Genomic DNA, 15,767 nt, shown 5'->3' on the forward strand with positions numbered 1-15,767 from the left:
GTATTGCAAAGCATGAAAACTCAGATTTTCATAATTTCACATTTGTCAGGTTTATACATATTCTCATCCAATATAATGCAAAAGTATACATCTTTAAAGGTAAAAGCAACAGAGTGGCTGTCTAAGCTTAACATTTGAAGCTTAAATTAGAATTATATTTGGAATATGTATGTATTGTACAAATATAAAAATAAGTGATATCTAGTACATGCAATGTATTTCTGACATAGTCAGAGATAGACTTCTGAGATAGTCAGCCTTTACCATTTTTGTCTTCTCTCTTACTGCTTAAAATTAGGTGTTTTTTTTCTGGCTAAGGACTTTCACTTATTAGAAGTTTATAACTTTCCAGCATTAGCCTGGGACCTTTAAGCATTACTGTAAGACAATGAATGATATTTACAGTCAGAAATGTGTAGCAAACACAAGACTAAAAACTAGAGTGATTGTAAGTGGAAGTAAAATTAGGACAAGACCTCATCTGCTAATGCAAGTTTATTTTCTGGGAGACAGTGATAAAAAAGCAGGGGAAAATAGACACAGGAAAAACTAATTTTTCTCTTATTGCTATAGTAAAGTGTAAAATCTAATTGTGTAATTTCACATTGGAGAAAAAAAGGTGCCTTATTTTGCTGTGGTTTTATCCACTAAAAGGGGACTACGCTAATTATGAACATGATCCTTTTTTGCAGCTAGGAGTGTGTCCCTTTGGAATTACTCTAGGATAGTTTGGAAGTTCCTGGGGAAAAAAACCACTGGGACTTCATCTCAAACCACAAAAAAGAAGGGCTGATAATCCTGTGTTTTGTGTTTTCAGAGGTGTAAGAATAACCTGTGACTGGAACTGATGTGGTGAGCAGTGCTTGGAGAATGCAATACTTGGGTCTTGTTTACTCCCCAGTTGTATGTAAATCTGTAAATGGGCCAAGTTATGTTTCTGTTTTGCACTCATGTTATGAAACTAATATTTTTTGAAAGAAGAGGGGGAGTAAGCCTGTAAAGTAGTAAGATGCTAGGCTCTGGCATCCACTAATAAAAGCTGGTGGTCTGGCACACTCAAGTTCTTTCAGCAATTGTGCAATACCCTTAAAACTGAGTTTAGTTCAGCAGTTTCTTCTAGTGCATACAGACAATTCTGTATGCAATTAAACGAGATACTGAGTATTTGTTAAAGAAGAAAGTAAAGCCTGCTTTGTACAGAATGTTGTATTTGATCCTGATCTGATCTCAAATTATGTTTATACAATTACATTATATATTGCATTTTGCTAAACTTCACACTTTGTTGGAACAACTGAGGCGGTAACTAGTTCATCAAAAATGGAAAATTGATCTCTTGCTTCTTTTTGAATGATACATCAATAGGGTATGTGAGTTGATCTCTTTTGAGTTTTGGTTCTGTTCTTCACTTCAGTTATTCACAGTAAAAACTAAAAAAGGCTGCTCTTTTCCCTCTTCGGAGTACTTCAGTGAAATTTTCTTATTTGAATAAAACCGAGATTCCGAGACACATATTCTGAAGCGTTCCAGTCAAGTGAAAGCCTAGTATTTATATAAAATGTGAAATACTTCAGAATGAAGTTATAAAGTAATGCCATTGCTGCTGTGTACAGGCTAATGGTAAACTGTTCCTTGGAGTTTTAGCAGAAAGTATTAAGTAGGAAATGTAAAGAGTCTTTTGGAAGAAAATGTATGTCTAAATGTGCTTTCAAGTAACATCTGGATGGGATGGTAGAAAAGAAAACAGCCATCTGTGCAAAAAAATACTATGCTACCCAGCATTCTGTCACAGCTTTTTTGTATGCAACATCTGTAAAGAAATAAGGATTGTCTTGTTTGTCTGAGAAAAATACTGTGTTAAAAGTAGATGCTTACTGTAACTTATTTATACTCCCAGTGAAATGTTAGGGATTTTTATATATGTTTTTTTCTTTTTTCTTTTTTTCTCATAAAAAACTTTCCACATGCAAATGTTTGGTCAGGGAGGCCCTCTATATGCAAATGAGACATGCTTACAGCTTGGCTTTTTGAAGGGGAAACAAAGAGCTAAGTGGAAATGCTAATACAGTCATATTTTAATGCCGTCTTTTGTCAAGTTACATTGTTGTGCTCCAAGCATTAAAGCATTACGGCACTCCCTCTTTTGCCCTCACATAATTATACAGTTAATTATCTTTGCTGGTTGGTGCATAAAGAGACTTGTAAGATTTCTTAATGGTCATTTATTCACTGTGTTTTGGACTGTACTCACTCAGTTCATACAAGAGCTTTGATGGTTTTCTGCATCTCTTATCAGCAGTTTCATAAGACATTTTCACTGGCTTTTGTTTCTTGCTACTTAGTTTTGTTCAAAAAGGTTTTCAAAATATGAATATGTTTTTAAGAAGCATGTCCAAGTATATGCACCAGAAGGGGATTGTGGGAACATACTGGAGACATTTTAGGAAAGCTAATTTGGTCAAGAAATTATTCAAAATGGAAGTAAACTAATTGTGGAAAATCTGAGTAATAGACATTGCTTTGTATCTTTGTTCAGTGGAGTAAGAACTTTTCCTGGAAAATGGCCCTTGGATTTGTTGCTAAGGGCAAGCAGACCTCTCCCCACATCCTTAAAGAAATGCTGTGTTCTTGGAGAAAGAGCCCTACGTCTTTCCACAGGTGTGATGCCTGAGCAAACTGGTACCCAAATTCATGGGAATTGAGTTGGCCAGAAGAGGGAAAACTACTGTTCCGTAGCATCCTTAGAGCTAAAGCCACTTGGATGTTGCTCCCTCTAAGGTGGCAAGGAGGAAGGTTCAGACTGGAGTACCTGTACATAAGTAAGGAAGGCCAGGAAGAACAAATTAAAAATCACAGTGTAGCATCTACGTTTATTAAATGAGCTAGTTTTGTACCAATTTTTAGGAGACACTGATTTTTTTTTTCAATTTTTTAAAATCCATTTTTATGTCATTTTTTTAATTTTTGGACAATATACTATGTTTTTAGAGACCAAAGCTGAGGAACAGCAAAGTCCAGATAAGTTTTCCATTTAATTTTACTGACTGTCCAGAAGAAATCTATTTGAGGAGTGATAGAATTGATCCTGCAGTAACACTGTCACCCTCTGAAGGTTGGAATCTCCTTGGATTCCCTTTCTGAAAGCCTAATACCAACTTGTTAAAAACAAAACAAAATTAAAAGAAAATTCTTTCTTTAAAGTGCAGGTGTAAGTGACTGTGCTTATTAAAACTCCAGGCAGTCATGATTTTCTTCTTTTTCAATCTGCAGATCCCTTTTTGGAGAAGGGCTCTTCTGACATTGCAGGGGAGGTCCACCAGCTGTTTGACTGACAGGAGCAGTCTGCCTGCCCCTTGGTGGTTTAATTCCTGTCTATACTAGGATAGCTTGCACTTCACTGAGCAGCAGACAGGTCAGGACACTTGGCAGGAGAAGGTTGAGAGACAAAGGCAGCAGGCTGTGGGGAGCTGATTCACCAGTCTGAAACTTAAAGGAAAAAAAAAAAAAAGAAAATCATGCAACTTTAAAGCAAAGTTCTTAGCAATGTTCTTGCGGTGCTAGTAGACTTGACAGAGTAAGAACTATAAAATGTCCAAACCTGGGAAAACTGCCATCAACCATGGCTTGGTTCCTGTTGATCTTAAAAGTGCCAAAGAACCTCTACCACACCAAACCGTGATGAAGATATTTAGCATCAGCATCATTGCACAGGGCTTGCCCTTCTGCCGTAGGCGGGTAAGTGTAAAATCTTTAGAGCCTGGATTTTCATCACTTGTCTTGGAGCTCAGTGCTTTGTCATGGTGCCTTTATTCCGTGAGGAAGTATATAGGTTTGTTATTATCTATTCACTCAGGGTGCTATAGAGGAGCTCTTTGGTAATTTATTTCATCAATTCTTGTGCTGTAATTTAATTAAAATCTGTACATGTTGTCTTAGCTATTACTCATTTTAAGGAACATGTCGGTGATTCTGTTATAGCTGTAAACCGTGTAGGTGAAAACAAATGCTGTACAAGATAGGTGCACTCATAAATGTGAATTTTACTGTTATTCAGTCTTTTAGGTCATGAGGATAGTTTGGGGTATAATTCATAGAACTCAGTTCTGAATTGTAGTGGCATATACGACTTGCTGCATATTAAATTAGAGCATTTAGAAATGTTAAACTAAATAATATTGAAACATTTTTGGTAAGAATTCTTAAACTACAATCTTGATACTTTTGTAACTCAGTAAGGAAGATAACATTTTTGCTGTTACATAAAATAAAAATAGCATGTTACTATGTGGAGGTTGCGATATAGTTTATATATAGACAATCCTAGCCTGACAAACTATCACGGGTCTTATACTACAGCTTCAGGAGCTGTATGAATTAAGTGGCTCTTAAAATACATTATATGAGTTTTCTCTTGCTGCTGTATAAATACTGTCTCAGTTTATTGATGCAAGTTTTAAAATCTAGCTCACCTTTTGTAAATATGCTGGCTTTCTTTGAATGCCAGCTTACTGCTTTTTAGCAAACTTAGTTAAATCGCAGACAAAAATTTAAATTTGATAAGATCACCCTGGAAGGTTTGATTTTTTTTTTTTTTTTTTTTTTTTTTTTTTTTTTTTTTTTTTTTGTACTATGTGGTTTGGAATATCTTAGAATGTTTCTTATATGTAAAAGGTAGATGTTATGCATTGAAGGCAATGATCTAATGTCAGTCTGCAACAATGCAAAATTTAGAACATATATATACACCCAGACATGACTGTTTAATATTGGATCATGTGCATTTCAGAAAAGTATTTTTTCTGAAATTAGATATTAGGCGTATGTGTTTGCTGAACATGAAGTAGGAACATTTCATAATGCTGAAACTGATAAAGTAAGTTTCTGTATGTTAATAGAGTATTTTAAATTTTTTATATGATTTGGGAACTGTTTGTTTGAAAGTTAGCATTTGGAATATGTTTGCTTACTTTTAGTTCCTTTGACTTGGAAAAAGCTTAGTGTACAGTGTACAAGATTAGATATACTCCACAAGTCTTTTTGTGGCTATGTAAGTATGGTGTACTGCTAGAACTTTACACTGATGTCTTATGTGTGGATTTTCTATAATGAGAAATATGATAATACATTAACTTATCACAGATACAAAAAAACCTCCAAAACAACCCGACCAACATCTAAAGGAGTTTTCTCAAGATTTTGCACTGTTCCAAAATGACCAGAGTTATCTCATTTGTCCTGTCCTACACACCGCTCAAACAGTCAGTTTAATGTTTTAGTTCTAGGAGGGTTTAGAAAGCTGTTCAGCATCTACTTTTTTATTAGCATTAGGACTAAAGAGAAAATTTAGAAGTACTGTAAATATATGCTTTACCAGCTAAGCTGTCATCAATCTATTTATCTTGTATTCTGAAACTAATAATTCTCAGTATGATGGCTGCTGATGGTGGAAAATATGAGAGCTCCACCTTTAGTCCCCTGCCTTGCAGCACTCAAAGCCTGCACGTAACTCCCAGCGATGACCATATTGGGTTCCTTCCATGCTAACGCACAGGGGTTGCATACAAGAGCTGCATGTTGAAAAAATCCAATAGTAAAACCCAATCTAATTCTTCATATCAACAGATGAGAGAGACAGTGCTTCTGTCTTCTAGGTTTATTCTTTTATTAAACATAACAAAAACCAAAAAAAGTATTTTTATGCAAAATAAGAGTTTTGACACAAAGTCTTTACTTCATGAACTTCCAGTTTTATTTTTTAAGGTTCTGCTTTTCATTTAATAAGTAATGCATTGAATTATTTAGTACTTCATTTTCAGAGCTAAGTTTGATGTGCTTTAAAACATGAGCTACCATTTTTTCCAGGTTATTGACTTGTTAATATATCAATGCCACCTTTTTTTGGGTGAGTGTATGATTGGGCCATTCAGACATTGATCTGACTTTAATATTGACCTTCTCCTTGTTTGAACTCATTTCTTCCCCTCCTTAATTGTACATTAGACCTAACAAAACATCTTTAAAATGTGTTCTGTGATCCTTGAGAGTGAAAATACTTCCGTTATGAGACCTGACAGTTCATAGCTTCTGCATCCTCTGCATTGGTTATACTGGGCTTCTATCAAGAAGTGCACTATAAATGGTCACAGGACTTAGCAGTTTGCCCTTTTGCATTTTGTCAGTTTGCTCAAGTAGTTAAAACATTTGTCTGCAATACCACTGATCTGAATCCAGTTAAAAATAGTATTACTTAGCATTCTTTGTGTAGCACTTGAGAGTAACTTTAGTGCACAGCTATGGAAGTACTGTACTTACACAGTAAACCTGTGTATTCTTTCAAAGCTGTCAAGGAAAACACGGATGCACTATCACCAAACATAGACATAGCTGTGGTCCTCTTTAGCCTTTGACACATCTTTCATAGGCACTGGAGTAGATTTTGCAGTATAAAGTGAAGAAGTAATGAATACCTTTTAGCTGGTACACACTTCAAGTGTCAAATATCAATGTAGCTCTTCAGTGCGATGCAACTGCAGCTGATCATTGAACATACTTACAGCATAGTCACGTATGTCACGCATGTTCCAAAATCAAGTGCCACATTTTGTTTGCCATGGTAAATACTTCCAGTTGACAAAAAATTGGTCCCTTAATTAAGTATAGGATTTTTTCCTTTGTAATGCTCTTAAACCACTAACAGAAGTATTTTTCCCTTCTGAAGTCTTTTAATTCTCGACTCTTTGAAAAGCTGTATTTAACAAATAGATTTTTTTCCCTCTTTAGTTACCAAGGGTTTTTTTTTTTTTTTGCTGAAATTTCTCATGAATTGTCTTGAAATATCCTCTTGAAATCTGCTGTATAACAATTTTATCACATTGAATGTATCTTTTCAAGAAGTGCTAGTAAGCTGGAGAATTTGTGAGAGTGGCTTGTTCACTTGCAGCATTCTTTCATTTCAAGTGGATTAAAGTAGCACTGAGTTGTTAAAAAGCAGGGGTTTCAGTGTGCACCCTGTAGTATTCCAAGCTGGAAAAATCAAGGTAATAAACGTATCCATTTTCAGTGTCGGTAATCTCAGGAACACCAAAATGTTCTGTTATACTCTATCATTTTGTGAGAATAGTTTTCCTGTAGGTATGTTTGTTTCACCCTTAAAATACATCCAACCAAATTTAGGCAATTTGTCAGCTTAGTTCATCAATTAAATGCTTCTGTCTGTAGGACACATTTGTATGTTGAGTGAACAAAAGATAAAGCATTTGAAGCATGACTTTTTTCACCAGCCTTGTGTTCTTCATATAAAAGAGCATCCACTGGTCTTACACATTTGTTACTACAGTAGAGCACTTGGAGTGAGACTCCAGTTCTGTTTCCTCCCTCTGGCTGACAGGTATGCTAGTAGCATATTTAAAATACTGATGTGACTTATGCATGGACAGCTTCACTTATTTGGACTTGTTTCTTTATCCCTTAATTTCTGTGTTAAAACAACCAAAGCACTCTTTTCACTGTCAATCAAATCAATGTAAATGTTTGTGCCAGCAGTTCAACCAAGTAGTCCATCCATTCAGTTTTCCAGGGAAATATGGTCCTGAGCTTTTCCACAAAAAATCATATTTCTTGCTTGAATACAGCACTTGATTTCATGGTAAGAAGATTTTTAAGTAAGAAGTTACTTAATGGACAAAAAACTGTTTAGCTTTCTCTGAAATTATGTATCCTCCTATTTATACTTCCCTGTACTGCAGATAACTTTGGATCAGGTTCTGAATAATGTAAAAAAGCACTAATCTATTTGCTCCTTAAACAAAAAATAAGTAATTTCCCTTGGAATTTCTCACCATTTGGTAAGAAGAGATTGACAGAAGAGCATAAAGAAAAAATATATGAAAATGTGCATGTGTGTGTATATATATATATATATACACATACGTGTACAGTTTTCTAATGTAAAACTAAAGGTAGTCTTCAGAGTCTGTCACTAGACAAATCACTAATCAAATCAGAGCAATCCCAAATGCTTGCATCTTTTACAAGAGAATTTTTGTTTCTGGGCTTTGTGTCAGGGAACTTCCGTTATGACCTCTGGAGTTAAGATACCTCTGAGTGACTGTCAGAAATAGCTTTTTTTCAAGGTAGTTTAGCCTTTGCTTCAATTTCCATTGATTTTGTTAGAAAATTTGTCAGAGAAGTACAGATCATGGAGACTGATCAGTTGATACTTAACAGGAAAGGAAATTTGTTCTTGACCTATGTCTATTTTTCATAAAGGGGTGTGTTCATTGCTTTGGATTTTTAAATATTCACAACAAAGCCTATCTTCTAGACATTTTACTTTTATTGATAAATTCATAATTCATTATCTTTGGTGTTTCTGTTTTGGAAAATCTTTGGAATGCAACAGAAGTACTGCAAATGTTCAGTAGAAGGAAGTTAACTGAAAAGGAAGATGGTTTTGAGTGGAAAGAAAGGAATACTGAATAGTTTCATAAATGAGGGTCTAAGGCTAAGTCTTCTGTAACATTCTTCCTAGAGGGTCACACCTTTAGAAGATAAATAATCTTCAATAATGAACTTTGTCCTCTATTTTTTATTTTCTTTTTTACATATATGCAGTATATCCACCCTGAATCTGCTTTTTCCGTGTCTTTCATCTATTCTCACAAGGGAAAGAAATGTTTTTTGTGTGTGAATTGGTAGCCTTGAAGGAAAAGCAATATGTTACTTACTTTATCAATTTGTAACAGCAAAAGTAAAAAGTATCTTTGACACTCTTTTTTTTCTTCTTCCTGCAATTCTCTCTTTCATATTGTTTGCAAACAAACTTACTCTATACTGTACTTGAGAGGGAATAGTACAGGTTTCACAGAAGTGGAAAGAATTGTACAGATCCTCATTTGTCTGGTCAGCTCAAGGTGGAGTGATTCAGCCTGGCTCAGCTGAAGTGTCCCGTGGTGTCTGTCCCAGGCAATGCTCATAAGAATTCTGCCAAGCCTTACTGAAATCTGTCTTTTAAACTCTGCATACAGTCACATGTAGCCAGTGTTTATGGCTTTGTAGAATGAGATGAGGCAGAAATAGGCTTCTCTCTAGCCCTGCCCTTCTCTGGGGCATTTGAGAAGCTCTGGGCTTAAGATAGCCATTTGTAGGAGGAAGCACTCAGTTTGCTGTTCACACAGCTGTTCCCTGTATACGCTGGAAAAAATAAAATTGGTGGCTAACCTGTGCGAATCTAGTCCAGTCTGGTGTAGTGGGTCAAAAATAGGTGGACAACTTGTTTGAGGTGTTGTTGGCTGGTTGGGGATGAGGGATGTCCTTGTTCTCAAACCTGCACTGCAACACGTGTCATAGCGCTCCCAAAGACTGCTTTTTCAGAATATTCAGGGATCCTGTCGCCACACTGGCTCTTTGGGAGACACTGTTATTTAAATAGTTCTACCGATTTCTGGCCAAGATAAAAGCAGCAATTGGAAACTCATTTATATTTAACACTAACTAAAATGTTTTTCTTTATGGTTTTGATGCATTTCAAACTTGGATTTCCTCTTGCAATGAGCAGTGATGTCTGTTACAGACTGTAGGAGTGCAGATGTTAGAAGTATGTTATCATGATTCTGTAGGCAGTCCTTTCCCTTCAGGAGGTGTCAGAAGAAAGGTTTCCTGGGCGATTTTACTCCCTTGTGCCCAATTGTTTAGACGCCTTTAGAAGCCTTTATTGTCATGCTCTTTGAGCTATTCAAACACACTGGGTTGACTTTGTAAAAGGTCTTTACCTGCTTAAAGTCCATCTGTTTTGTTGTCTCAAACTGTGGAGGTTATAGCATCCAGCAGAAGAGGGAATGGGAGACAACAATGATGCCATAAACTGACCCAGCTGCTTCTTTGCTGATAGATCATGCCAGAGGGGAACTCATGAAATGTGTAATTAAATACTTAATGTATTGCTTTGAAACCTAATTGCTTTAACTATGAATCTCCCTTTTCTCTTTTTGCAGTCCCTTCTATCACTAGGCAAACACTTTTTGTCCTTCTGCAGCAAATGAAGGCACTTTAATTTCCTGAACAGATCTTTTTCAGGTATGGGGGAAGAATCCTTTGTGATGAAAATATTGCTCTGCTGCGTCATGGTTATCCTCAATACAGAAACACAAAGAGGGCAAATTAATTTTAACTGGCAATTTTTGTTCTGGTGTTCCCCAGACTTTGAGTGGAAGTCAAACTGAACTAGAATGACACTCAGACAAGTCATAAGCAGGGTTGTAGCCTTAGCGTCTTGCTCTTGGATCTCTGCCTCTTTCCACAACCAATTGGCTGTCACTCTTTATGTGATGAGCCCTTTCTGTCAGTGAATGATGGTTTTGCCAGTTTGAATAGCTCCACTGCTCAGAGCAATAATCCCATCTCGTTCCTAGACTCACTGCTTGGCCTGTGTTTTTCTTTCAAGCGCTGTCTGTGGCTCTGGTCTACTCTGTCTCATTCTCCCCTCACCTAGTTTTGGACTGGTGATTCTGCTTTCTCCCTACAGCTTCCCATTGATCTTCATCTTCTGTTAAAGTGGGCCTCTTTTCTGGAAAATTTATTTACCATGTTTGAAAATGCAGTTTTGTGTAGGAACAACAGCAATATCTTTCTAAATGCTGCTCAGGTATTTTATAATGCTACTCAGTTTTTTGAAAAGGCAAGGAAAAAAGCATTGGAATTGACATGGCTTTTCCCTTTATTTATTTATTTTTAGTCAAGGAAACACGTACTTTAAATTTGTTCTGTTCCTTAAATGGTTTGGGTAACCAGCTTGATTGCAAAGCTACTTGGTAAGAGCTTTGAGATGGTTGCATATAATTTGTGTGGTCATGTGTAGTTTGATCACATTTCAGAAAAACATTTCTAGTTACTTGCTCCTCACACTGACATGATTTTAATACTGAAAGATGCAGTCTATGAAGTAGGGTAATGATTTTTCTTTAAAAATCAGATTATAGTTGCAAACTGTAGTGCATTTTTTATATACTGCAAATATTTATGCTTGTGAAAGAGAAGTTCTTGTTATATATGTCATATGAAAACATTGATGCTTTGCAAGAAGGCAGTACAATAAACCTGTTTTTAATAATTCTGCTGCTACTGTAATACTTGGAAGTAATAGGCAAGTAAGATTTGTGTGTGGTGTTTTTCATTTGTTTTGTAGATCATATTCTAATATATTGAAAGACAACCAAAATTCTGCTGACCCTAAACTAATTGATAAAGCAAGGAGAATAAGTTAAAATACATAAATGATGCTAGAAGTCTAAATGCATTCTTGTACATATGTTCTTCTCTTATGAATTATCTATGTCCAGCAGTACTTCCTAAAACCAGCTTAGTTTATATGTTGTATCAAAGGCACTCATAGAACTTGGAAAATGCTAATGTATTCAACTTCTTTATTAGCTAGGGAAACTTCCCCCCCTGCTTCCCCCCCAGGAAATAGTATAATAATGTACCAAAGATAAGTAAAAATTTGTGTTTTATTTGGTGAAACATGCTTCTTTCTCTCCTGTCTGTTTCAGATGGGTCATTATTTCTGGCAGTTTATTAAGTTTGTATGTGGTGCATGGCTTTGCATATGCAAGGTAGTAAATAGAGTTTTATTTGTAAATTGTGAAAAAGAGGCAACTGGTTTGTAGAAGATGCAGGTAGGTGAAAAACTTATTCTAGGAATCTGTAATATGTAAACACAAGGAAATTTGAGACCAAATGTTTTCATATACAGAACTTCCTGTGCAATTTCTAAAATTGTGTTTCTAAGTTTATAATGTAGCTAGTGTACAATGATGGTAAACAGTTACAGCATACTGATCCTAGATGGTATCATGTGGGATCTTCTCTCATGATTTAGATGCCCCCATTTATGTATGGAGACATGGGTTTAAAAAGCATAATTTTATTTGCAAAAATCCATAATATAATAACATATTATATATTATATAACAAGTCTGATATGCTGTATGCAAAATTGTCCCTGCACAGAGAGTTTACTGCTTGTAGAGATGAAAGACAGAAGATGAAATGGGAAAAGAAACGCAGTTCTTTACAAACAGTCATTAGCTGCTGCTAGCAGAAAACTGTTCCTTGGTTCACAGGCCAGGAACCTGTAGGTGACACCATACTGGTCTCTTTCTAAGGATCCTCTCCCAACAGCATTTTACTTTTTGAAATTTGAAAAAGAACAGCATATAAAGTGCACACAGGTATATTTAGTGTATTTTTAGTGCCATATTTTTCCCTGTTTGTCCTGTGTTTAGATTCTCACTACTATAATTAAACAGTTAAGATTTTGTTGCTCTAAGACAATCTGCATGGTGTGGTAAGTACAAAAGACAGTCTCTTCTAAAGCATGCTGCTATTAATAAACCCTAACACAAGATTACTTTTCATGATAACAGCAGCAGCTGGCAAGAATGTTTGCAATTTTAACATATTTACAGCATTGCTACATTCCACCTTGCATTTCTCCTATGGTACGTTGTCAGTGAAATTTCAGACCGAATTCTTACCATGAATTTCTTCATGGCCTCGCAGTCTTCTCTTCTTTTGCCTTCCCTTCTCCAAATCCTGTCTACATATCAAGCTGTTAAAAAAGGTCTTGTACTGTCTAGTGCATGTTCTATCCACATAGTTTTTATAGATCATCTCTTTTCTTTCCTGTCTCTGTACACACACAGTATTCCTGTCCTTTGCAGAGCTCTCTGCTTATCCTGAGAACAGTTCTGTGAAGTTCTTTCTGCCTATGCATCACCTTTAAGAAGACAAAGAATTATCTGTTACTGGCTGTATTTCCTAAGAGAACCAGATAAGCCATCATGCTAAAAAAAAATTACAACTTCTACAACATCTATCACTTGATTTTCAAAATACATGTGTTTAGCTTTAAGTTTAATAAATTCAGTATTAAAATACTGCATGTCAATCAATTTCCACTGCCTACCCTTGCTTTATTATCTCCAGGCAGATGATAAACTCTCATAGTTGGTACTAATTCTCTTCTCTGAATAGCATTCAGAATAGATGCTTGTGCATCTTTCTCCTTTGGGAGGAATATTTTTGTTTTAAACAATAATAAGCTTCTGTTAATTTAATTTATTATACCATGTATGCTTGCCACTTATTTGTAGTTTCTGTTCACACTGATACAAGAAATAGGTAACAGACAAAAAAAATACAAATTATAGAAATGAGACTCTATCACCCCTTTAACCTATGGCAGGATCTGTGGTGTCTGTGCTATTTCTGACTGAGATTCATCTAATGGTATAAAATTGCTTCTCATAGAAATGGTTAGTTTTCTCATCATGTTTGAAATGTCATTATGTGTTGAGGTCATTTTGCACTGTGAAAATTTGACACTAATTGCAATTAATATCTAGATTTATTAAGGGCACATACATAGCAGTGCTTCTCCACTTTAGAAAGAAGATGGGTTAGAATAGCAGCAGCTAATTTGGTCGGTGCCTAATTAGTATGAATATTACATGGATTGAAATTGCAAAAGTAGGTTCATTTTGAGGGTTTGTTTCTGGATTTTTTTTTAAAGACACACCATGCCCCTGCTGTATGGGTTACAGAACATTCATAATAACAATTTTGTTGGGATTATTCCATCTAATTGTCAGATTAATTTGCTGTTTGTCGATTTCCTGTAGCTTCTTGTCCACTTCTCTTTTCTTGTTGCAAAATGAACTGGTCATCATGGGAGAAAACTTGAGTGAGTTGTGGCCATTCTCTCCCAGAAGTAGAAAAAGAAGAAGAGGAGGCAGCTTGAGCTGCTTGTTTCTGAGCTGTGTGAGTGGTAGTGGGCGTTCATGAGATCTGTTGGCACGGCTCAAGTAGCTTTCCAAAAGGCCTGTGCCTTGTGCTGCCTTACTGAGAGGAATTTCTTTGGAGCATCTGGTTAACACGGATCACTTTCTGGCACCACCTCCGTTAATTACATCTGCTCAACCTGTCCTCCTTGGTGTGTCTTGTGCATTCCCATGAAGGGTTGTATCCAGATGCAGCTGTCTTGCAGGCGCAGCACTAAGCCCTGCGCCAGTCTTGAGATTTCTGGGAAGCCGTCCAAACTTCTGAGTGGGTGAAGAGGAAATAGTTTCTTGTTCTGAAGTACTGGCCCATTTTAATTTGAGCACACAAGTGAATGTTTTAAATGTCCATAAATGCTGCATATTTGTCCGTTTATGGCCATGTTTAGCAAGTCCAGCTTTACTTTTCTTGATTTAGAAAGAGCTCATATCAGAAGTGACCTGTTCTTTCTGGTGTGTGGAGAAAGTAAATGCTTCAAGACATCCCCAGGGTATTAATTAATTCCTGAAAACATGTCAATGAGGGGAGGTGGGTGTGCAAACCTTCATGCCCCCTGCCCCAGTTTTTCTCTTTTTTCCTTCCTGATACTGAGGGAAACCTGCAGTAAAAATTCTCACTAGTCATTGAAGTGCAAAAATATTAAAACCCATAATTTGCACCTCTGGAGTGTCTTACTGACTTATGGGACCTAATTTATAGAAACAAGTAGTACTGGCAGCCCCTTGCAGTGGACACACAGACCATATGAATTCATAAGTGCTGAAAATTTTCAGCTTATTCTTTGGGCTTCAGTAGACAATTTATGCCCCCCCTGAGGTTATACATAGTTACCCAGTCATAATAGGTGCTGCAAGTCTAATAAAACTAATCTTTCAAGAGACATCTGTGTTTCTTTGCTCTCAGCATATTCTGTCTTTTGTGTATGTATGTTGATAGAAAAATTGAAACATGTTATTTAGTAATTGGCCCTAAGGCCTTGTATTTTCTCGGTGATTTTAAGATTTGTAATTCAAATTTGCACTACTTAAGCATGAAAACGTTTAAATTGAACTGTTGTCTCTGAAGTAACTAATCTTTGTGATATAAACACAAAAATGTCTTTTTTTTTTTAACCTAGTGTAACAACTGTGCACAGTATTCATGTATTAATATATTTGGAAGAAGGTAAATAGAATCTTTTGTAAGGTGCTTATATTGACACAAACCTCTGGGGTTAAATGTATTGAAAAATAAAGAAGTACATTATGTAGTACTTTTAAATGTAGTTTAAACTGTTTTCCACTTCGATTTTAATTTCAGATTGTCTGTATCTGAAATTTTTCTTCTTTTTTGCTTATCCTTCAGAACCATGAAGACACCTGTTTGTGCATTTTCATGCAAGCAATTCCTTCCTGTGAGGCAACATGGGGCACATGCCTTTTTTTGTCCATCTTTTGAGCTCTCTTTACTAAAAGTTTTAAATTCTGTACAGGGTTTTGAGAAATAGTTTTGATGGTGTGTGAATATATGGGGAATGAATTTGGAGTCTGAGACTAAAGTGTTGAAAATGTAAAGAATTGCTCCTTTTTTTTTTTTTTTTTTTTTTTTTTTTTTTTTTTTTTTAAGCTGACTAGGTGAGCATTCCAGTAAAGAGGACATAAAACATATGTTGTCTTTGAAGGAGCAGTGTGCCAGGTATTTGATATGGCATTCCAGAGCATGTAATGACATGGATCACAAAGATGTTGCCCTATTAAAAACCTAATATATGCAACCATCTTTGTATTTCTAAAAGAATGTCAGTTGCTACTAAGAAATATGCTAAAAACCTTTCTGAACTTATGAATTTCTTTGACAGTGCTTGTGAACTTCAAGGTCTATTTTTAAAATACAAAATACAATATATAATTTTCATTCTGTAGCACACAATATTATAGCTGGTAGGCAGTTGT

At 35.8% G+C, this 15,767-nt stretch overlaps 1 protein-coding gene across 2 annotated transcripts in view; it reads left to right on the forward strand.

Annotated features, from left to right (window-relative positions):
- Window positions 1–15,767, forward strand: part of FBXW7 (F-box and WD repeat domain containing 7) — a 176,005-nt gene that overhangs the window by 92,530 nt on the left and 67,708 nt on the right. The window contains exon 1 of one of the 2 annotated variants that reach the window (XM_066317722.1): window positions 3,403–3,735. The exons of the other annotated variant lie outside the window; for it this stretch is intronic. Within the exon in view, the coding sequence (XP_066173819.1) occupies window positions 3,589–3,735 (147 nt within the window). The 5' untranslated portion in view covers window positions 3,403–3,588. Of the gene's footprint in view, window positions 1–3,402; window positions 3,736–15,767 lie in introns of those variants that run through there. 2 annotated transcript variants of the gene reach the window in all.

The sequence above is a fragment of the Sylvia atricapilla genome, chromosome 4 (assembly GCF_009819655.1).
Source record: "Sylvia atricapilla isolate bSylAtr1 chromosome 4, bSylAtr1.pri, whole genome shotgun sequence".
Lineage (NCBI taxonomy): Eukaryota > Metazoa > Chordata > Aves > Passeriformes > Sylviidae > Sylvia > Sylvia atricapilla.